General features: G+C 44.6%; 1 protein-coding gene across 4 annotated transcripts in view; it reads left to right on the top strand.

Annotated features, from left to right (window-relative positions):
* NR1I3 (nuclear receptor subfamily 1 group I member 3) overlaps positions 1-22865 on the top strand; it is a 111344-nt gene that overhangs the window by 71349 nt on the left and 17130 nt on the right. For all 4 annotated transcript variants that reach the window (XM_030188353.1, XM_030188352.1, XM_030188354.1 and 1 more), the window contains 5 exons: positions 867-1057; positions 6104-6333; positions 9278-9423; positions 12758-12874; positions 19585-19690. In XM_030188353.1, coding sequence (XP_030044213.1) covers positions 867-1057; positions 6104-6333; positions 9278-9423; positions 12758-12874; positions 19585-19690 — 790 coding nt within the window. The remainder of the gene's footprint in view (positions 1-866; positions 1058-6103; positions 6334-9277; positions 9424-12757; positions 12875-19584; positions 19691-22865) is intronic.

Here is a 22865-nt window from a genome sequence, read left to right as displayed (position 1 = left end):
ACTGCCATAGAAGTTGCATTCACAGCCCCTGGGGGAAGGGCATCTTAGCCATTGCTCAACACTGACACCCACTGGCAGATAGAGGGTGCAAGTCCTGAGCTCTGCAATGAGCCGTGGTCTGTGACCCCCCCAACCAAGGACTTCCACTGTAATGTGTGAACTGTGGGGGCCATAAAAGGGAGGGGGGAATTCCAAGGTACTTATTATTATTATTATTAGCATTTGTATAGCGCTACCAGACGCACGCAGCGCTGAACACCTGACATAAAGAGACAGTCCCTGCTCAAAAGAGCTTACAATCTAAATAATACAGACAGACAAGACAGTTACGGGTGAGGGAAGTAATGGGTGAGAAGGAAGGAAGGAAGGGACAAGGGGAGGGCAATTGAGTATTGGCTAGGAGCTAAAAGCAGCAGTGAAAAGGTGGGTTTTCAGCATAGATTTGAAAACAGATAGAGATGGAGCTAGACGTATAGGTCCAGGAAGTCTATTCCAGGCATAAGGTGCCACGAGAGAAAAGGAGCGAAGCCTGGAGTTAGCAGTGGAGGAGAAGGGGGAACGACAAGAGAGATTTGTCCAGTGAGCGGAGTTCACGGGGAGGAATGTAGGGAGAGATGACAGTGGAGAGGTAATGGGAGGCTGCAGAGTGGATGCATTTAAAGGTACTTACAAATGAATGATCCTGGCACCTTACCCCTATAGCCCCTCCAAAAAATATATTATCTGTTAAATTTAATTAAGAAATATATAGCCTGCATAACCAAAATCTATACAGGTTACAAAACACATATATAATTAAAACATAAACAAACATTATAAAAATCAAAAACAAATAACTATCCTACTTCCTTTTTGTTTACTCTCAGTGATTATGTCAGATGAGGCGCTGTTGATGCGACGGACACTGAGGAACAGAAAGAAACAGGAGCGGTTCCTGAAAGTACAACAAGCAGCGACAGAGGCTCTAACAGATGAGCAACAGCAACTGATCCAGCTCCTAGTCGATGCCCACAACAGAAACATCGATTCCAGTTTCTCCAAGTTTATCGAGTTCAGGGTGAGAGGATGATGTCAATGACTCTGATATTAGAGCATTACGTTAGTAAATCTGGTTGCCTTTTGCCCAGGGCTGGCTTAAGTATTAGATGAGTCATTCGCCTAGGACAGCAGCTTCTGAGAGGGCGGCAGTTAAGTGCTGATATTCAGAACTTAACCAGCCAGGTTAACTGCATAAATAGGACCGCATAAAAGTCAGTCCTATCTTTATGGTAACCCATACTGGTTAAGTGCTGAATATTGCACTTAACTGGCTATGTGTTAGTCGGCTCCGCATACCCAGAAGTTTACTGCTGGTCCCCAGATATGGCCCGGCATTGAATTTCTGGGTTTAGCACTGGCAGTGGTCAGCAACACGCTGATCGCCGCCAGCTGACTATTGGGCCCATTATGTAATGTTCAGTGAAGGGTGATGTTGTGTTTAACTATGAGTTTATTAGATGGGGTGGAACAAAGCTGAAGGCCCTTGCACCAGCCCTGCTTTTGCCACATGGGGAGACCAGCATTGAATGACTGTCTTGACTTTATGCTTCTACGACAGAGGTTCTCAATCCAGTCCTCAGGACACATCTAGAAATTCAGGTTTTCAGGATATCCCCAATGAATATGCATGGCTAGATTTGCATGCACTGCCTTCGTTATCTGCAAATCTAGCTCATGCATAGTCATTGGAGATATCCTGAAAACCTGAACTGCTAGGTGTGTTCTGAGGACTGGGTTGAGAACCTCTACTGTGGAAGCATAAAGTCAAGATAGTCATTCGGTCCTGGTCTCCCCCCATGTGGCAAAAGCAGGGCTGGTGGCCATGGCCTAGGTTGCTGCAGAGGTCATGGTATGGAGGAAAAAAAATTGCATTTCCTATGACAAACTTTAGCAGCTAGATATGTGAAAGGCAAATAACAAGTAACCATGAAGATGGTGGAGGCAGTGTGGATGAGAGGATGGATTTTAGAGGCACCAGAACTGTTCAGGCTTCCAAACCTCCATATTTGGGTTGGATCGTAATTATGCAATAGAGGGAAGTTTCAGCTACCAGGAATGTGCCTCCTGCTACCCCATTTCATAGCCTAGTGAGGGTGGAAATGAAAAACCTTTCAGCAAATAGAAGGAGCCTTCAGACCCTCAACCCACAAACAGCAGAAATATAGAGCAGAGCATTGCTTTATGACTTGGCAGAGGCAGTAATTGTGATAGAGATGGTAAAGAAATGGTTAGGTTGCTGCTTTGACTGGTGAAAATGAACAAAGAGGTGAGCAGTGTGGCAATGGACCTGGAGCAGATGATGACAGTGGAGCAGATGGTGGAACTGGGGATGAGCGTGTTAGGAGGCGATGATGCGGATGGTTCTAGAATAGATGATGAAGGGAAGTAGGAGTGGATCTGATGGAGGTAGCGATAGAGTTGACTGATGCTCCAAAGTGTTCTTAAACATATTTAGAAATAATATTTTCCTCACTGAGGTCTCCTCCCCTGTCAGATTAAGTTTTCTAGTGGCCTTACATTTTCCCCTGTTTTATTTTTTAAATGCCCCTTCTCCCATTGAAAAGGCCAAATCTTGAATAGAGGAGTACATTCTTTAATTTTGGTTAAAATCTAATTTTCAGCCTATCCCAATTTATACCGTGTCCTAAAAGACATGAAGGTGTTTCATGCAAAACCATCATGTGCGATGGTTCCCTCCCCACCCACCATTGAATAAACTCTGTTTCAAGGCAACCTATAAACCTGGAAAGCCTACTAGAGGATTCTGGGTTTCTTTCGCTTTGATGAAACTGAGCCAGATTCCCCTCCCTACAGCTGACTTTGGCTGGGCTCGAAGCTGGCAGTTGACACATGAGACTGTGTGACTATAAGGAAATGGTTAATCCTATCTGTTGCATTTCAACACAGGGTTGGATGTGACTCAAACTGCTCTAGAATCTCTCAAGAAATCATTTGAAAGTTGGGTGGCACCTGGTAGGATCTTATTCTATAATGGAATGTAGGTGACTACTTTCCTTTATAGAATACTAGTGTAACAGCGAAAATGTGCACCTACAATTTAAGCACAAACACAGCAACCATAGAGTGGGTGCAAGTGGGTACACCCTACATGTCGAACACATGTGCATAACTTATCTATAACTTATCCCCAGATTCTATATATGACACCCAGATTTGCATGCCCAAATTTGGACATGCTTTCGAGATGCATGCGCAAATTAATTGGGTAATGAGCTCCGAACCATCAATAATTAGGTGCCAACAACCAATTATTGATGTTAATTGGTACCCATTAGAATTTGTGCATGTATCTGGCTGCATGCTATTCTCTAAGGCATTTATAGCGTTTATCTCAAAAGGAGCATGGCCTTGGAAGGGGCATTTCAAAACGTCGCATACATACTTATAGAATACCGGGTCGGCGCATCCAACTCAGGGTAGGTAGGGAAGAACTGGTGGAGTGGCCGGAGAGAGATTGTTTAGGTGATATATGTATTCCGGTTAGGAAAGATGAAATTGCTGGGGGTGATTTTGGATAGTAAACTTATGAGGAAGTCTCAGGTTGCTAATGTAACCCAAATGGCTTTTAAAAATTTGCATCTGGTATATAAATTGAAATCTATGATCGCTTTGTATGATTTTCGATGTGTTCATAAAATCATCTACGGAGATGCTCCGACCTACATGCTAGACCTCGTGGACCTACCACCCAGAAATGCTAAACGATCTTCCCGCACCTTTCTCAACCTACACTTCCCCAGCTGTAAAGGATTAAAATACAAACTAGTACACGCGACCAGCTTTTCCTACATGAGAACGCAGATGTGGAATGCACTACCAACTCACCTGAAAACGATAAACGAGCTAAATAGCTTTCGCAAAGCTCTGAAAACCTATCTCTTTAATAAGGCCTTCCACGAGAACACATAATTAACTATAACACAACACCTAACACCTCTATCCAGAATGTTTTACTCTACAACTGCTTGACCAGATCCTCTTATTCTCTTTAATGTCTTTGTAACACCAACTGTATTACTACCCTGTTATGGCGTTGCCATAACAGATGTTTGTAAGCCACATTGAGCCTGAAAATAGGTGGGAAAATGTGGGATACAAGTACAATAAATAAATAGTTCAAAGAATGATTTTGGTGTGTCTGGACTACTGCAATGCCTTCTATATTGGGATGTCAAGTGGTCCAGAATGCAGCTGCTTGAGTAATAGTGGGTATGTCAAAGTTTTCCCATGTGACAATTGCATTGGCTACCTGTTTAGCAAAGAATTCAATTTAAGGTGTTGATGATTATATATCAGGTTTTATTTGATGATGCTCCATTTTATTTGAAGCAAATTTTGAACATTTATCAACCAAGATGTGCATTGAGGTCACAGACTGCTAGGCAGCTTTCTAATGATGTAGTGATACAAGCTACAGCTCTTGTTCCAGCCAGAATCTCTTTACGGAATGCACTATCTGGTCAGCTTCGTCACTAGTTTCGAAAGCTTTTGAAAACATAATTGTTTGTGACTGTATTTTTCTGCCCATCTCATGACTTGACCTGTTTGCTGTTAAGTGACGCTGCTATGTTTTTGTTTTATTTATTGTTGTTTGGTTTTACTATGGATGTTTTTATGGAAGCCACCTAGTTATAGGTAGTATACAATTTTTTAAAATAAATAAATAAATAAATAAATAATAAATCACACAACACCAGTCTTTTCCAATGCCCATTTTTGAGCGAGATTTATAGAATCTTGACCTATGTGCGCGTGTGAGCTCTGCCTAGACTCTGCCCCTGTGTATGCCTAGCTGTAAATAAATGCCTAGCATGCACTTTGCATGATACGCATTTATTTACAGAATTCGTTTAGGCTGAATTTTGGCATATATTCACATATTTGCCATTATTCCAATGATATGTGTATGCAATCGGCACATAACTGTTTGAAGATACTTTAAAGAATTGTCCTGTTTGTGCCCAAAGTTGCTACATGTCTTTGCCCATCTCTGTCATGTTTTTTGTTTTTTTTTAAATAACGGGAGATCAAGACCTGTGCTTTGCAATGGGGCGAATTGACAATAATCTGGGTCCCCGGGTAGTAAGAGTCATGGGCCCCTAACCACCTATCAAACATGAATAAACTAGATGGAGGCTAAGGGAGAGTAGGCCCCTACTGTTGTGGATCCTCGGGCACTACCTTATTGTTCCAATGGTCAGTCCACCCCTGCTTTGCTATGTAACTAGAAACTTATGCCCAGTTTTCCCAATATTAGGGGGTCCCAGTCACAAAGGAATTTGTCTTCCATCAGGCACAGGGTGACAGAAAACCTCTATAGAGGGTCCAACCCTCTGAACTGCTGCTCTGGTGAATTCAGAACTCCCTGGGCTGCTACTCATTAAAAGCACGTGAAGGATTTATTAATGCCAGCCACAAGAGTATAAGGCTGTAGAATCCTGTCCTACAAATCAAGCTTGTGTTATTTATCCCTGCTCTAGACACAGTCTCTTTGAAACCAGCCCCTTCTTTCTTTAGGATTAATTAGCCCAGTGTCTATAAATCTGTCTTAAGGTCTTCAAATCAGAGCTATCAGGGGATTTTTGATAGTGTGTTATTTTTAAAAATCATTGTAGACTTTCCCCTTGCACAACGTGGGTGTTCCCTTCTGAGGGGAATATTTTAGACTAGCTCTGAATTTATGACCACCCTCATCTCATTGCTTTCTGGTATCTGGATTGATTTCAAAGTTGAAGTAGGGACTACAAATCCCACAATGCCTGGGAGGTTGTAAGTTGAAAACCCAGGACTGGCAAAGGGTCATTCTGCTTTGTCATCCTGGTTCCTCAGTTCTAATTCAGTCTCTACCACTTACTAGGCATGTGACCTTGCGCAAGATCACTATTGTGTGACTTCTAGACAAAGCTGAAAACAAGATAACTGCCTAAACCTGACATTCACAGTCAACAAATTAAAAGAGAAAACCAAAATGTAAGCTAATTAACCAACACTTCAAACCTCCACTCTTCTCCATCTTATATATACTTTTGTTTGGTTGTTTAAGCCTCCAGACAGACTGCTCACACGTGTTGTAAAGTCCAGGGCCTGCTTCAGTCCAGTGCTTACCGAGGAATCCCCATCACCACCCTGCTCCGAGACATTTTGGGAAGGGCAGGAGTCTCCCGACTATGTCGTCTCCCCAGAAGCTTTCTCCATGCTCCCACACTTCACAGACATCAGCACTTTCATGATCCAGCAGATTGTCAAGTTCGCCAAAGAGATTCCCGATTTCCGGTCAGTTCCTCTGTCTGTCTTTAACTATGTAGCAAGCAGAGCTTCCAAGTTACCCAGTTCCAAGCAGGAGATTTTAGGCCAGTCCTGGGTTTCAGCCAACCTCATCCTGGTGCATTACGAGACCTGCAACACTGATTTCAATGGGTAGAATCGGGGACTACAAATACCACACTGCTTTGAGATGTAAGTTTCAAACCAGGACTGGCCAAAGTGTCTCCCTCCAGGAACTGGGTAACTTGGCAAGTCTGACATAGAATTTAATCACAGTACCACTTCATGTTTTTGTTTAAATGTTGCTTGAAGCCTTGGTTTAGGCCAGCAGTCTATCAGGACCCAAGAATATTCAGTAAATCATTGACTGTCCTGAAACAAAATAACAGGTCATACAATTAAATGTGAACACCCTCTTTTTTCTCATTCGTCTTCCCATCTGCCCGCTTCCTCCAGCTCAATCAGAACTGGCAAATACCGGGAGCACCCGTTATGAGGCTTTTTTCATTATTACAGGGCAGGGGTTCTCAACACAGTGCTCAGGACACACCTAGCCAGTCAGATTTCCAAGATATCCGCAATGAATATGCAGAAGAGAAAATTGCATAGAATGGAGGTAGTGCATGCAGACTTCTCTCATGCATTTTCTTACTTTTTCAATGGATTTTGAATTGTTTTAACGGGGAAAATCCAAGATAACACTTCAAGGGAACAGTCATGAAGCCTGAAGTTTCAAGAGGATAACATTTATAAATGTATAGATCATAATTTGTGTAATATCTAACTTTAGGTTATTTATTTATTTATTATTTAGCTTAATTAGGTTAATTAATCTACCCACAGATAAAGTTGTCATACCCTAACGCTCTCTTGCTATTATTCGATCATCCTATCATTTCCCCAATGTCACATTCCATAGTTTCTATGCCCCAAAGATGTTTTGACTTGACTTTGTCTTCCATAACTCTTCACAATGTAACCTATAATCGCACAAACTGTATTTCCATCATTCACAATGTATTGTAATCCACACTGAGCCCGCAACTAGGTGGGAAAATGTGGGATATAAATAAATAAATAAAAAAGTTTGGAATAGGGAATGAATATTAGGTATAATACCCTTGATATTGATAAATGTGATTATTATCTACACAAGGAAGGATGTTGGAGAAAAAGTATTGGAAAAAGCAAGAAGTTAACTGTATGTAATTTGAGTGAGATGAGTGAATATTTTTTAAATTAGCAGGGATGAATGATGAATAAAATGGGAATGGAATTCAAACATGTGTGGGATAAACACAAAGGAATCCTGTTTTGAAGGAATGGATCTGCGGAATCTTAGTGAAGATTAGGTGGCGACACCGGTAATTGGGAAACAAAACCGGTGCTGGGCAGACTTCTACGGTCTACGCCCTGATCGTGACTGGATAGGGATGGTCTGGAGTGTAAATTTTAAGGGGCTTCAACGTTAGCTTCAGAATTTAGTACAAGAAGAATGCTGGGCACCCTTCTACAGTCTGTGCCCTGAGAAAGGCAGGGACAAATCAAACTCAGGTATACATATAAAGTATAGATTATCAAGTAAAATGAGTTTATCTTGTTGGGCAGACTGGATGGACCATACAGGTCTCTATCTGCCGTCATTTACTATGTTACTATGTAATGAATAAAGAGTGTATTATTGGATTACATAATCATTACTTGTGATTTATGTATAGAAGTTATAACCATATTGAAATTGAGATACCCAATATAGTAGGTGTGTGATGCATATTCATTGTGGATATTCTGAAAACCTGACTAGCTATGTGTGTCCCAAAGACTGGGTTGAGAACCTCTGCTACAGGGGAAAGTGCTAACCCATTTATAAGCCTTCTCACCTCTAGCACATGCCTAAGGCTGCCAACTGGATCCAGTCCTGGGATTACCCCAGTGCTTGCTTTTCTTAGGGACTGTAATGCAGAAATCATAAGTACATAAGTAATGCCATACTTGGAAAATACCAAAGGTCCATCGAGCCCAGCATCCTGTCCCTGACAGCGGCCAATCCAGGTTAAGGGCACCTGGCAAGTACCCAAACGTGCAAACATTTTATACAAGTTAGTCTGGAAATTGTGGATTGTTCCCAAGTCCATTTAGTAGCGGTCTATGGACTTGTCCTTTAGGAAACCGTCCAACCCCTTTTTAAACTCTGCCAAGCTAACCGCCTTCACTACGTTCTCCAGCAACGAATTCCAGAGTTTAATTACGCGTTGGGTGAAGAAAGATTTTCTCCTATTTGTTTTAAATTTACTACACTGTAGTTTCATCACATGCCCCCTAGTCCTAGTATTTTTGGAAAGCATGAACAGACGCTTCACATCCACCTGTTCCACTCCACTCATTATTTTATATAATAAATACAAGCCCCTGCATGCAACAGGGTAAACCAAGAAATGGATCAACCCTGTCCTATGAATCTGGATCCAGTTGGCAGCCTTACCCAACCACTGCAAAGATCATGGGCTTCTTCCGGAACCAGATGCATGTGTAGCCCAAGTCAGTACTGTGTAATGTCTACGGCTTCCCACCCCCCACCCATGCACTGTGAATGCTGCCTCCTTCCTGAGCAATAAAAAACAGGTTAAGTTTCTTAACTCTCCTGTCTATTGACAAAGCGTCTAGTCAGGGATCTTTTTTCTCATTCACTTCTGTTTATTCATCTACCTCTAGAAGGATTTTGGCTGCAGTAAATAGAATGAAAATAGGGCAAGTGGGTGGAAATGGTCACATGAATAAAACAGAAATGAGAGAGAAGATGAACAGCGGTAAAGGGGTATCACAGGCAGATGTGTGCGAGAAAGGGGGCAGCAGTAATAACACACAGATACAACCAGAAATCATTGAAGCAATAATTGGTTCTCATTCTGCTTCCTGTGTCTTGTCTTTTCTTTTGGGGTGGGGGTGGGATAAGGAGTCTGCCGATTGACGATCAAATAGCTCTCCTGAAAGGGGCTACCTTGGAAGTGGGCCAACTGCAGACCAACACTGTCTTTAATGAGCAGACCCTCATCTGGGAGTGTGGCCAGATCAGCTATTCCATCGAAGATGGCATCCTGAGTGAGTTTCCCATTCCCACCCTATTCCTTCCTCCTAATCTCTGCTGTCACCTACCATGCCATCATAACTCGCAGTGGGCTATGCATGTATTCACGGCAGAATCAGGACCCCTAGAGTCTGAGTGCCTGTTATGCTATGAGATGTGTCTCTTATGCTATAAAAAGTGACATATATCATGACGGTTGGAATTCAAGTTTTACTGTCATCTGTATTAAATCTTTGTACCAAAGAAAACAGTGGGAGAATGCTGAAAAGTCCAGAGTGCAGCCAAAAATGTCTTCACACAAAGTTCTTTTATTGGCATCAATTCTCAAAATCGATACATGAGTATATAATCTCTTGAGGAACTTGTCCAATCACACATAGCGGACTTGACACGGGCCATGTTTTGGTGACTTTGCCTGCATCAGGAGTCCTAGCAACAAAAGCCAAATATGCTTGTGTGTGGTGTACGAAAGGTTCGATCACTTTATGAAGCTGAAACAGTCTAGGTGACAGGCTCTTTGCTGCTGCTGCTATGGAAGCGGCAAACAGTGCCTAGAGATTGTAATAGTTGATCTTAGAAACAGCACTTTCAGCGTCATAAAGAGATCGAACCTTCTGTACACCACACACAAGCATACTGGGCTTTTGTTAGGACTCCTGATGCAGGCAATGTCACTGAAACACAGCCTGTGTCGAGTCTGCTATGTGTGATTGGACAAGTTCGTCAAGAGCTTATGCACCCATGTATTGTACAGTTAAAGTAGTGACTATAAATTGACTTATTATAGGTAAAAGATATTCCAATCAGTGTGCTTCTTTAAATATAGACTAGTTATTTTCACATTTGCTAATGGATAGATGAAACCATGATGAATGTTTGATTCAGGAGGCGAGGGTGGTAAATAAATGTAACTGTTTATTCTTTCATTACCGTTCATGGCATACATCCAAATAAATAATAAAATGGAGAAATGCAACCTCCGAGGCCATGAATGATGGCTGCCTGACGAGAGTCAGAGAGGCGCTGTGTGTAGGGTTACCATTTTGTGTCCTCTGAAAAAGAGGACACATGCCACGCCCCCACCCCCGCCACACCCACTGCCACACCCCTTTCAGATCCTCATTCCACCCCCTTTCCCCTCCCCCATCACATAGTCCCCTCCCCCGCACCCCCCATCACATACTCCCCTCCCCTCCCCTTCCTTACCATCTTCCCTGGTGGTCTAGTGACGTCTTCGGGGCAGGAAAGAGCCCCCTCTTTCCTGCCCGGAGTGCTGCCTGCCCTTGCCTACATCCTTCTCGGTCTCGGCTGGGAATTCAAAATGGCCGCCGAGAGTTGAAGCGGCCTCGCGAGACTTCAACTCTCGGTGGCCATTTTGAATCCCCAGCCGAGACCGAGGAGGATGGGCAAGGCAGCGCTCCGGGCAGGAAAGAGGGGGCTCTTTCCTGCCCCGAAGATGTCACTAGACTACCTGAGAAGATGGTAAGGAAGGGGAGGGGAGACCCACGGCGCTGATGGATCGCGCAACCGCACGCACGCCCTCCCGCACGTTTGTCCAGAAATCCGGACAAACGTGCGTGCGGGCAAAACCCGCCGGACGCCCCGGACATGCCCTCAAAAAGAGGACATGTCCGGGGAATGGTAACCCTAGCTGTGTGTGATGGGTCCCTGATGAGAGCAGGATGTGAAACAGTACGGTGAGAGGCCATGGATGACGGTTCCCTGATGACAGGTGGTTGGGAAGTAGTAAAGAGAGAGGCCCTGTGTATTGGTTCCCGGATGAGATCCAGAGAGGCTGTGTGTGTGATGGGCCCCTGATGCAGTGGCGTAGCTACGTGGGGCCTGAGGGGGCCTGGGCCCCCGTAGATTTGGCCCTGGCCCCCTGCCGACGCATCAGATACCTTGTTTGCTGGCGGGGGGCCCCTGAACCCCGCCAGCCGAAGAGAGTCTTCTTCAGTGCCGGAGTAGCGCCTTCGTTCAACGAAGTTCCTGGTGCGTTCAGCTGTTTCTGGCGCCTTACGTCCTGCACCGTGAGTGTAGCCCCGTGCAGGACTTAAGGCATCAGAAACAGCTGATTGCACCAGGCGCTTCGATGAACGAAGGTGCTACTCCAGCGCTGAAGAAGACTCTCTTCGGCTGGCGGGGTTCGGGGACCCCCGCCAGCAAACAAGGTATCTGATGCAGGGCGGGCGGCGACGGTGAGGGAGAGTTGATGGTGGGAGGGGGGTTCAAGGGGGTCATTGGCAGGCCGGCAGGGGGGGGTCCAATGTAGCGGCGGCAGCTCGGGGGGGTGGCTAAACAGTGCCCCCCACCTCGGGCTTTGCCCCCCCCCCTCCTGGCGAGGTCTGGCTACGCCCCTGCCCTGATGACAGAGGAATGTGAAAGTCTAAGAGGAGAGGCTGTGGCTGATGACTCCCTGATCAGAGCTGGATGGGAATAAGTAAAGAGAGAGGCCATGTATGCTGGTGAAGATTTTCATGCGCTAGTACAGGGGTGACAACCCATGGCACATGTGCCACAATGTGGAACACCAAGAAGGTTTGTGTGGCACCCATGTTTGGTGTTGCTGGTAGGGATGCTCAAGCCCCACTAGCTGAAGATGTTCTCTGCCCAAGCACCCCCCCACCCCTGCCATCTGAGCAGTGGGGAAGTCACAGCATGCTTCCAGGTGCTGATGTCGGAGTCCCTGCACATGCTCAGTTCATGCTGGTGTCAGCAGCTAGAAGTGTGCCACCAATTTCCCCACTGCTCAAACAGCTCAGGGGGCTCGAGCAGAGAACAGCCTCAGCTGGCGAAGCTTGGGTATTCCACACCAGCCCAAAGTATTAATTTTAATGCCGCTGCAGCAGTGTGTGTGCAGGGGGGCGGGGCGGGGGAAGCAAAGAGAAAAAATGCAGGGTGGCACATGATTGTTCATTTTAATTAAATCTGGAAGAAACTGGCATGCAATGTATAGGGGTTCGTGTGCTTTAACTTTAGGCGGGGCTGGCGGTTGGGAGGCGGGGATAGTGCTGGGCAGACTTATACGGTCTGTGCCAGAGCCGGTGGTGGGAAGCGGGACTGGTGGTTGTGAGGCGGGGATAGTGCTGGACAGACTTGTACGGTCTGTGCCAGAGCAGGTGGTTGGGAGGAGGGGCTGGTGGTTGGGAGGCGGGGATAGTGCTGGGCAGACTTATACGGTCTGTGCCCTGAAGAGCACAGGTACAAATCAAAGTAGGGTATACACAAAAAGCAGCAAATATGAGTTATCTTGTTGGGCAGACTGGATGGACCGTGCAGGTCTTTTTCTGCCGTCATCTACTATGTTACTATGTATGTTACTTTCCTCCCTGTGTTCTACTCTTGCAGTTGGTTATCAGAAGGAGTACCTGGAGCCAGCCATTAAATTTAACATCAAACTGCGGAAGCTGAGACTCCATACTGCTGAGTACGTGCTGCTGGAGGCCATTGCCCTTTTCTCTCCTGGTGAGTGCGTGTTAGCACACGCCTTCGTGGAGCATGATCCACAGCACTCCTCACTCACACAAACACCAGACCAGTCGATCACAATCAGCACGATTTTAATAGCTATAGCGTGAACTGTCTTAATAACAGACATAAAACTTTTGCAGGAAAAAAAAACAGCGCTGCTTTAGGAACAGAAATGTCCTGTTACGAAATTGCCTGCAAAATATGCCAGCAAATTTGTACATGTACAACCTGTCTATACATGTTTACCCCCAAGGCTGATGTAACCAATAGACAGACAAGGTAGTGCCCTAGTGTGGCAGCTTCTACAAGGGCAGCACAGAGCAGCTGCAATGAAAGCAAAACATTAGGCCCCCCTTCAACCTCATTTCATGTCCTCTCGTTCTACCGCCTTCGCATCTCCGGAAAAGGTTCGTTTGCAGATTAATATCTTTCAAATATTTGAACGTCTGTATCATATCACCCCTGTTTCTCCTTTCCTCCAGGGTATACATGTTCAGGTCCGCAAGTCTCTCCTCATATGTCTTGTAACGCAAATCCCATACCATTTTTGTAGTTTTTCTTTGCACCGCTTCAATTCTTTTTACATCCTTAGCAATATACAGCCTCCAAAACAGAACACAATACTCCAGGTGGGGCCTCACCAACCACTTGTACAGGGGCATCAACACCTCCTTTCTTCTGCTGGCCACACCTCTCTCTAAACATCTTAGCAACCTTCTGGCTACGGCCACTGCCTTGTCACACTGTTTCATCGCCTTCAGATCCTCAGATACTATCACCCCAAGATCCCTCTCCCTGTCTGTACTTATCAGATTCTTACCGCTGAACACATACGTCTCCCGTGGATTTCTACTCCCTAAGTGCATCACTTTGCATTTTTTGCATTGAATTTTAATTGCCAAATATTAGACCGTTCTTCTAGCTTCTGCAGATCCTTTTTCATGTTTTCCACTCCCTCCGGGGTGTCCACTCTGTTACAAATCTTGGTGTACAAATCTTGATTTGTTCTTGAGAAAACAACAAAGTTAATTAACACAGCTCACCTAGTCAGGGCTTTCCAAACAGGTCTTGGGGACCCCACAGCTAGTTGGATTGTCGGGATATCCACAATGAATATGCAAGTGATCACGTTGCATGCTTTGGAGACTCAGTATATATGGAATGATCTCATGTATATTGATTGTGGATGTCCTGAATATCCGAGTAGCTGAAGGTTCCCAGGACGGTCTGAGAAGCCCAACGTTAGAGAGAACTTAATACTGTCTGATCCAGGCAGCTTGAGAAGGCAAGAAGGGGGGAGGGCACCAGGTAAGGAAATTCTCCTACATACTCAAAATTGATTTGAAACTGCTAAATAATCACAACTTTCATTTTATAAAACAGACTGCATGGAAAGTGTAAGGATTGGTTGGAGGTTATGGAAGAGAGCATAGGCAAGAGGAAGAGTTCTTCTATTGGTTGGGGGTTCATTTTGCCTATGCTCGCTTCCATAACCTCCAACCAATAGATGACCTCTTCCTCTTGCCTATGCTCTCTATCTATTGGTTGGAGGTTATGGAAGCGAGCATAGGCAAAAGGAAGAATTCTTCTATTGGTTGGAGGTTATGGAAGCGAGCATAGGCAAAAGGAAGAATTCTTCTATTGGTTGGGGGTTATGGAAGAGAGAGCGTAGGCATGAGGAAGAGTTCTTCTGTTGGTTGGGGGTTATGGAAGAGAGCACAGGCAAGAGGAAGAGTTCTTCTGTTGGTTGGGGGTTATGGAAGAGAGCACAGGCAAGAGGAAGAGTTCTTCTGTTGGTTGGGGGTTATGGAAGACAGCACAGGCAAGAGGAAGAGTTCTTCTGTTGGTTGGGGGTTATGGAAGAGAGCACAGGCAAGAGGAAGAGTTCTTCTGTTGGTTGGGGGTTATGGAAGAGAGCACAGGCAAGAGGAAGAGTTCTTCTGTTGGTTGGGGGTTATGGAAGAGAGCACAGGCAAGAGGAAGAGTTCTTTTATTGGTTGGGGGTTATGGAAGAGAGCACAGGCAAGAGGAAGAGTTCTTTTATTGGTTGGGGGTTATGGAAGAGAGCACAGGCAAGAGGAAGAGTTCTTCTATTGGTTGGGGGTTATGGAAGAGAGCATAGGCAAGAGGAGGAGTTCATCTATTGGTTGGAGGTTATGGAAGTGAGCATAGGCAAAATGAAGAGTTCTTCTATTGGTTATGGAAGAGAGCATAGGCAAGAGGAGGAGTTCATCTATTGGTTGGAGGTTATGGAAGCGAGCATAGGCAAAATGAAGAGTTCTTCTATTGGTTGGGGATTATGGAAGAGAGCGTAGGCAAAAGGAAGAATTCTTCTATTGGTCGGGGGTTATGGAAGAGAGAGCGTAGGCATGAGGAAGAGTTCTTCTGCTGGTTGGGGGTTATGGAAGACAGCACAGGCAAGAGGAAGAGTTCTTCTGCTGGTTGGGGTTTATGGAAGAGAGCATAGGCAAGAGGAAGAGTTCTTCTGTTGGTTGGGGGTTATGGAAGAGAGCGTAGGCAAAAGGAAGAATTCTTCTATTGGTCGGGGGTTATGGAAGAGAGAGCGTAGGCATGAGGAAGAGTTCTTCTGTTGGTTGGGGGTTATGGAAGAGAGCATAGGCAAGAGGAAGAGTTCTTCTGTTGGTTGGGGATTATGGAAGAGAGCGTAGGCAAAAGGAAGAATTCTTTTATTGGTCGGGGGTTATGGAAGAGAGAGCGTAGGCATGAGGAAGAGTTCTTCTGTTGGTTGGGGGTTATGGAAGAGAGCACAGGCAAGAGGAAGAGTTCTTCTATTGGTTAGGGATTATGGAACAGACCATGGGACACTGAGAGAACTTTTCTGTTGGTCAGAAATTATGGGAGGGAGCACAGGTAGGCGTGGAGAGCTCATAATCTTAGCGTCCATGCTTTTTCTGGGGACAAGGAGCAGGAAAGTCATATTAGCAGTGAGTGGAGAGGAACCAAATCAGCATCAGCACCTGGGAGAATTTGGGAGTAATTCTCAAAAAGTCACCTAAAGTTAGGCACCGGGATAATGCATGCTAAGTGCAAATTCTATAACGGCAGTTATGCATGTTACTGCCGTTATACAATACTAGGGTAAGCCCACAATTATGCATCTAACTTTAGGCATGAGCCCCTTCACTAACAGAATGACTGATGCAATTGCTCACGCCTAACTAGGCAGTTATATTTATGTTTTATTCAGGCTTGATAAATCGCTCTTTTTACAGAGCAAATCAGAACGATGAACAATTCCAATAAATAAAAATTACAAAAATAAGAAAAGAACTCCATAAAATATAGGCAAGAGGTTTTCATTCACACAGGAACAAACATCCCTTACCTACCAGAATAAAAGAATATAATTAAAATCAAAACCCTACTTCTAAGCAATACTCTTGCACGCCTAAGGGCTAGGCACGCACCTGACCCCATCCCAGGTCCACACCCCCTTGCAATTACACAATATGGATTTTGCGCGCACATTTTATGGAATACCAACTAAGGGCAGTTACATATGTAACTGCTAATTAGTGTCAATTAACAGCAATTATAGCCAACTCATTAACATCAATTACCAGCTCATTAAGTTATGTACACAACCATTCTGTTACTTGCATGCACAACTTGCACACTATTGTAAAGTTGTCTAGACAATTTTATACTTCAGAGTGGGAACTTTTGGCCTCCATGCCCCCCCCCCCCCCCCAAACTGTGTTTATGGGAGAGCTCTTCCACTGGACAGAGGCTGTAGAATTGGGCACAGGCAGAGCTTCTCTGTTTATCTGAGGGAGCACAGACAGCGGTGCCAGTTTCTCTATTGGTCAGAAGTTGTCTGAGGGAGCACAGGCAGCAAGGAGAGCTTCTCTATTGGTTAGAGAACATAAACAATAGGAGGAGCTGTTCTATTGATCAGATATTGTGGAAGCAGGACCAACAAAGTATTTAACAAACTAGGCAGTCACATAAAGCGCCAGTTTCTGAGTATGGTAGAAAACAAGCAGCAGTAATGCTCCACAGCAGAAAAAGCAATGAAAGAAGAATTATAGCAATATATAAGTACACCAAGCATTGCAATAATGCACAGACAGAAAGTTGGGGGAGATAAATCTTCTCCTATATAAGCACACAACTATGGAACACATTACCGGAAGCCATAAAGACAACGCAGGATCACCTCAACTTCCGGAAATCACTAAAGACCGATCTGTTCGAGAAGGCATACCCTACTGATCCAACTTAAGTGCCTGAACTCAGCAACACAACGAAACCAAAACTTGCAATGAACATTATATAACTCTTCTTCTCTTGATTCTCTAACGTGACTGTAACAACGTCACTCTGTATTTGTTTCATCACCGGAGGTGGCTAACGCCTCACGGTACTATGTAAGCCACATTGAGCCTGCAAATAGGTGGGAAAATGTGGGATATAAATGCAACAAATAAATAAATAAATAAAGGATATGATTTAAATCAGCAGCACAGCCATGGGTGGACCTGGGTGGGCAAAGGCCCACCTACTGTGGGGGCTCAGGTTCGCCTATAAATAGTGCATTTCTGATATGGCCAGTGGAGCTCCCCAAGCCCCTCTAACTGAAAACTCCTGGCATCTCTCCCTCCCCTTTCATGTAGGTATTCTGGCATCTTTTAACTCCACCCCATCCCCCCCCCTCCCCCGGTGTTTCACCGACGGTGAGCAATGATTCATACCCACTGCTTGTGCTGGGTCAATTTCCTGTTTCCTCATAGGCAGGACCAGGTCATAAGGAAACCTATGGACCAGCACAAGCAGTGGGTATTAGTTGCTGCTTGCTACCAGTGAAGCACTGAAGGGCAGGGTTGCCAGGTTGAAAAAATTTTCCCCGCCCAAAACGAGCCCAAAACCCGCACAAAGGTAAACCCTGCCCCTGATGTCATCAACCCTGCCTCCGATGTCTTTAACCCCGCACCTGACATATCCTCCGTCATTAACCCCGCCCCTGATGTCATTAACCCAGCCTCTGCGGGGCTTCTATTGGACCAAATTGGACCAATAGAAGCCCCAGAAAACCGCCCAATCCGCAACGCAGCTTTTTAAAAGCCGCACAAATTCCCGCAGCCCACAGCTGGCAAAACTTGCCCGCAACGGGTTGCGGAAAGCTGCCCAATTGGGGGGTGGAGTGGGATGGTGAAGTGGAGGGAGAGAAGCTGGATGTAGGGGGGCAGGGTTCTTGTGCCCACCCACTTTGGGCTCAGGCCCACCCAAAATTGGGTTTCTGGCTGCACCCCTGGTTTAAATAGATTTAAATAAATAAATAACGTGCACAAATTAAAAGCAGCCTCTTGCTTTTCACCACGGCTTTGTTTTGTTTTGCATGTTCTATTTAGGTTTATATTTAGGTTATGTTTAGGCATTACAGACTACAGGGATCGGGGAGGTGCAACTGGAAATCATTAGAGGGGGTGCCCCTTCCCCCTCCCTCCCCCCATCACTTCTGCTCAGATCTTCCCCTTGCTGGGTGCTTTCATATCCTGAACAGCCTGCTGCAGCTTCAGCAACTCCAGTGAGAAAATTCAGTACAGAGTCTGCCATGCCAAATGCCCCTGACATAGGTTTCTATGGTGACAGGAAGCTTCAGTGGAGGAGAGGGCAGAAAGGGTCAGTCAGTGCACTCACAGGTACTGTGCTGAATTTTCCAACCAGAATTGCTGGGGCTGGGGACCAGGCCGGCAGTTTTCCAGGAGAAACAGCACCGCTGCTGCTGTCCCAGACTGAGATATGGTGGTGATGGCAAAGATCCAGCACCTAAGTTTGGCTTCAGAACAGTAGTTGTCTACATTGCCTATAATCAGTGCCAGTGTTGTCAATTACCCAGTCCCCAAACCCGCCCAAAAAGTTCACACCCCCGCCCCCATCAACCCCGCCCCCGTCGTCATCAGCTCCACCCCCGTCGTCATCAACCCCGCCCAAAACATCATCAACCTCGCCCAAAATATCATCAACCCCGCCCAAAACGTCATTAGCCCTGCCCCCGCGGCCCGAAAAACCGCAAAAAAACTCCAAAATAGCCCAAAAAACCGCAACCCACAGCGGACAAAACTTTCCCACAGCGGGTTGCGGAAAACCGCCCAATTAAACCGCCCACCTGGCAACCTTGACCAGTGCGTTTTTCCTAGCAAGGAAACTGCCACTACTCAAATGCTAGGCCACCCTCCAGGGGTGGGGTGATCACTGAGGGACCCACCCTACAATAGCCAGGACCCTGCAACAAGTCACAGAATCATGACAAGGCAGAATTGGTGTGTAGAGCCTGAGCTCTTTCATTAAAACTTGGGGTCCATGGGTCAATTTTAGCAGACAATTGAAAAGGTGCCGGTATTCAGTACCCCCCTCAAAAAAAGCCCTGCCTATAACAAAATCTGGGCCTGGTCCACTCCCTTTTCTTCACACCCAAACTCCCACTGCCCCCACTGGTTCCCTTGTTCCCTTATTCACAGCAATTCTGTAGGAGAAAGGAGAGGAGGGCGTAAAGATAAAACAGACAGAAGACAGCCATTCTGCTATCTAAACTCCTGCAGTACAGGTAGAATAGGAGGAGTTGATGCTGGAGTGGACTGAGTAGAGAAGAGTCATTCTGCTTTCAAATCCAGTCCCTGCTCAGCAACCAAAATTTGATAAAGGATTCTCTCATCCCTAATTCCTAATTTCATCTGTTCTAGACCGTTCCGGAGTTACTGAGCGAGATTTAATTGACAAAATCCAGGAAAAAATGGCTGTCACCCTGAAATGCTACATTGATCAAAACCGGCCTCATTATGAAAGCAGGTAAAGAGCTTAGTTCTAATACTGGGAATGGAGTGTGAGTGAGAGAGAAGCTCCCTGTCTTTGAGGTGTGCAGACACTGCTGTGGGCTCTGATACTGGGAATGGAGTGTGAGTGAGAGAGAAGCTCCCTGTCTTTGAGGTGTGCAGATACACTATACTGGGCTCGGATACTGGGAATGGTGTATGAGTGTGAGAGCAGCTCCCTGTCTCTGAGATATGCAGACTAGAGAATGTTGCAGGGACAAAGTTTGAGCTCTGTCCCCATCCCCACCCTGTCCGCGTGAGCTCTGTCCCCGTCCCCGCGAGCTCTGTCTGATCCCACCTGCAGAAGCCTCGAATGGTTAGGTTTTTATATTTAAATCATTTTATTAAAGTATAAAAAGAAAAATATTCTGTACAACTGTACAACAGAAATATTGTACAGAGAGGAGTGGCCTAGTGGTTAGGGTGGTGGACTTTGGTCCTGGGGAACTGAGGAACTGAGTTTGATTCCCGGCACAGGCAGCTCCTTGGGACTCTGGGCAAGTCACTTAACCCTCCATTGCCCGCCGCATTGAGCCTGCCATGAGTGGGAAAGCGCGGGGTACAAATGTAACAAAAATAAAAAAAATTAATAAATATTGTTGAATGATGCATTAAAGAAGTTCTTCACAGGGGGGAGAAGGGGGAAGGAGGATACTGAACAGGGGAGGAAAACTTCAGTACTGTTATTAATGATATCAAACTGTTCATATTACATTTTCATGTTTTATAGACAAAACAACTTTAAAAGTATTAAATGGCATGATGTTTCTTACTAAAATGAGTTCTGGAAGAGAGGCGAACAGATGGTGAATAAAAGCACTATATTAAGTTGTAAATTTAATGGGATTTTATTGGTTCCATGTGATATAGTTGTAATATTCACAACGAAAACAAATCCTTCATGAAAGTGATGCAGGAAATAGATTTCTACTTTAGTATTGATTACCATAATTTTACAGCTTGACCTCTACAACCAGCATTATTTACCCTTCTACAGAGGGTGCTATTACCCACATGCCATGCCCTAAATGGTAGTCAGAAAGAATCTCACAATCATTCTCCCTCACAGCTAAGCCTGATTTCTCACCCAAACTCTGCTTCCATTCATCTAAGGTAGCTTCCGTTGCAAACAGACTACTCTTGACTTTTGGAAAGAGAAAAAAAACAGCCTGTATTCTGTGTCTGCTCCTTCCTTTATTCTTCCCTCCCTTACCTTACCTTCCAGTCTTCCCCATAGGCCTGCTCCTGCCTTCTGCTGTAACTTCCTGTTTCACGAAACAGGAAGTTGCATCAGAAGGCGGGAGTCAGCAGAGGAGGGAAGGCCCTGGAGCAGGCTTATGGGGAATCTCCTTAGTATCGCAACAAGGATGAAGGTAAGCGAGGGAAGAACAAAGGAAAGAGAGAGAGAGGAGACACCAGACCCATGGTAGTCACGGTTTTTATTGTTTGAACTATACCCCGGAAACTATTCCCCCGATAAATCGGATATATTATATACCAAATAAAAGGTTTTGGAGGAGTCTTTGGAAATGAACCCTCAAGAAAATAAGAAAGATTTATTGAATGTATCTAACTTACTAGAAGCATCTTTATCTGAAGAGTCTGAAAGAGCGACTTTATTGGTTTCATTTGTATTCGAGCAAGACCTAGAGGCGGTGAAGCGCTTATCCTTTCGGAAACTATAAACTTTGTTTTATGGCAAGAAAATTTGGATATTTCCCGATGTAACAAAACAAACTCAAGAAAGGAGGAAGCCCTTTTTGGCCCTGAGAATGGAAACTTTGGCAATGGGGGCATCTTTCTATCTTAACTATCCATGTAAATGTGTGGTTAAATATATTATTATTATTTATTGCATTTGTATCCCACATTCCCCCACCTTTTTGCAGGCTCACTGTGGCTTACATAGATTTGGTAACATTGTCATAACAGGATATCGGATACAATTAGTAATGTGTAGCGCTTAGGAAGGGGCGAGGGAAGAGGGAAGGGAGTTGTTAGGGTAATTATAGGAGGTGTGCGTTCATAGTTGAGTGGACTTAGTGAGGTTATATATAGGGTAAAAATATGTATTTTTTCTTCCAGAGCAATTGCGTGCCTTTATAGATTTAAAAAGGGTGACCACAGGTAATATCCAATAAATTGAGATTATGATATGCTATTGGACGGGGATTACGTGTTAAGCATTACGAGTCTTTTTCTTTTTTCTTAAGCTCATCTCCTGAGTTTTCCTTTGAACACATCCTCAAATGGTGATCTAAAGAGGAATAATACTTTTTTGTGATCTGTGCTGACTTACCTTTCCGTGTTTCTTGTTCAAGTGTTTGACTTGTAAAGAATTGTTTAAATAATGATAAATAAATAAATAAATAAAAAGCGATTATTTATTTATATATTTGTTACATTTGTATCCCACATTTTCCCACCTATTTGCAGGCTCAATGTGGCTTACATAGTGCCGGAGATGCGTTTGCAGACTCCGGTGTGAACAAGAAAGTTCATTCTTAGTATATCATAGGTCAGACTAAATTCCATTTAATTTATTTAAAAAAAATAAGTGGCCAATGTGTTTATCATCCAAATTTCCCCTGGTGAAAGCTCAACTACTCTCAGAATTGAAGTAAACCCCATTGAGCCTGCCATGAGTGGGAAAGCGCGGGGTACAAATGTAACAAAAAAAAATCATATCTTTTTTACAAATAGTGAAACATCATTTAGCTTGTAGATATTCAGGGTTCTGAACTTAAAATTCCCATATTCCAGTCTTCAATCCACATAATTTGTTGGGAGGCGGGGATAGTGTTGGGCAGACTTACACGGTCTGTGCCCTGAAAAGGACAAGTACAAATCAAGGCAAGGCATACACAAAAAGTAGCACATATGAGTTTATCTTGTTGGGCAGACTGGATGGACCATGCAGGTCTTTTGCTGCCGTCATCTACTATGTTACTATGTTATGGCTTACTTGCTTTAGCTACACTGCTTTCCATAAGGTTTGTGAATTTAAGGTTCTGAACCAGGAATATATGCAAGCTGCAAGCTATTTGATTTTCACTGTTTGTAAAAATAATCATGTTTAAGCTTCATTAACCACTGAGCCTTTTTCTCCATTTGTAAATTTAAAGCTTGCTATAAATAAATACTGAGATGTT

This window comes from Microcaecilia unicolor, chromosome 14 (assembly GCF_901765095.1).
Source record: "Microcaecilia unicolor chromosome 14, aMicUni1.1, whole genome shotgun sequence".
NCBI lineage: Eukaryota > Metazoa > Chordata > Amphibia > Gymnophiona > Siphonopidae > Microcaecilia > Microcaecilia unicolor.
This window is presented reverse-complemented; position numbering and strand designations above follow the sequence as displayed.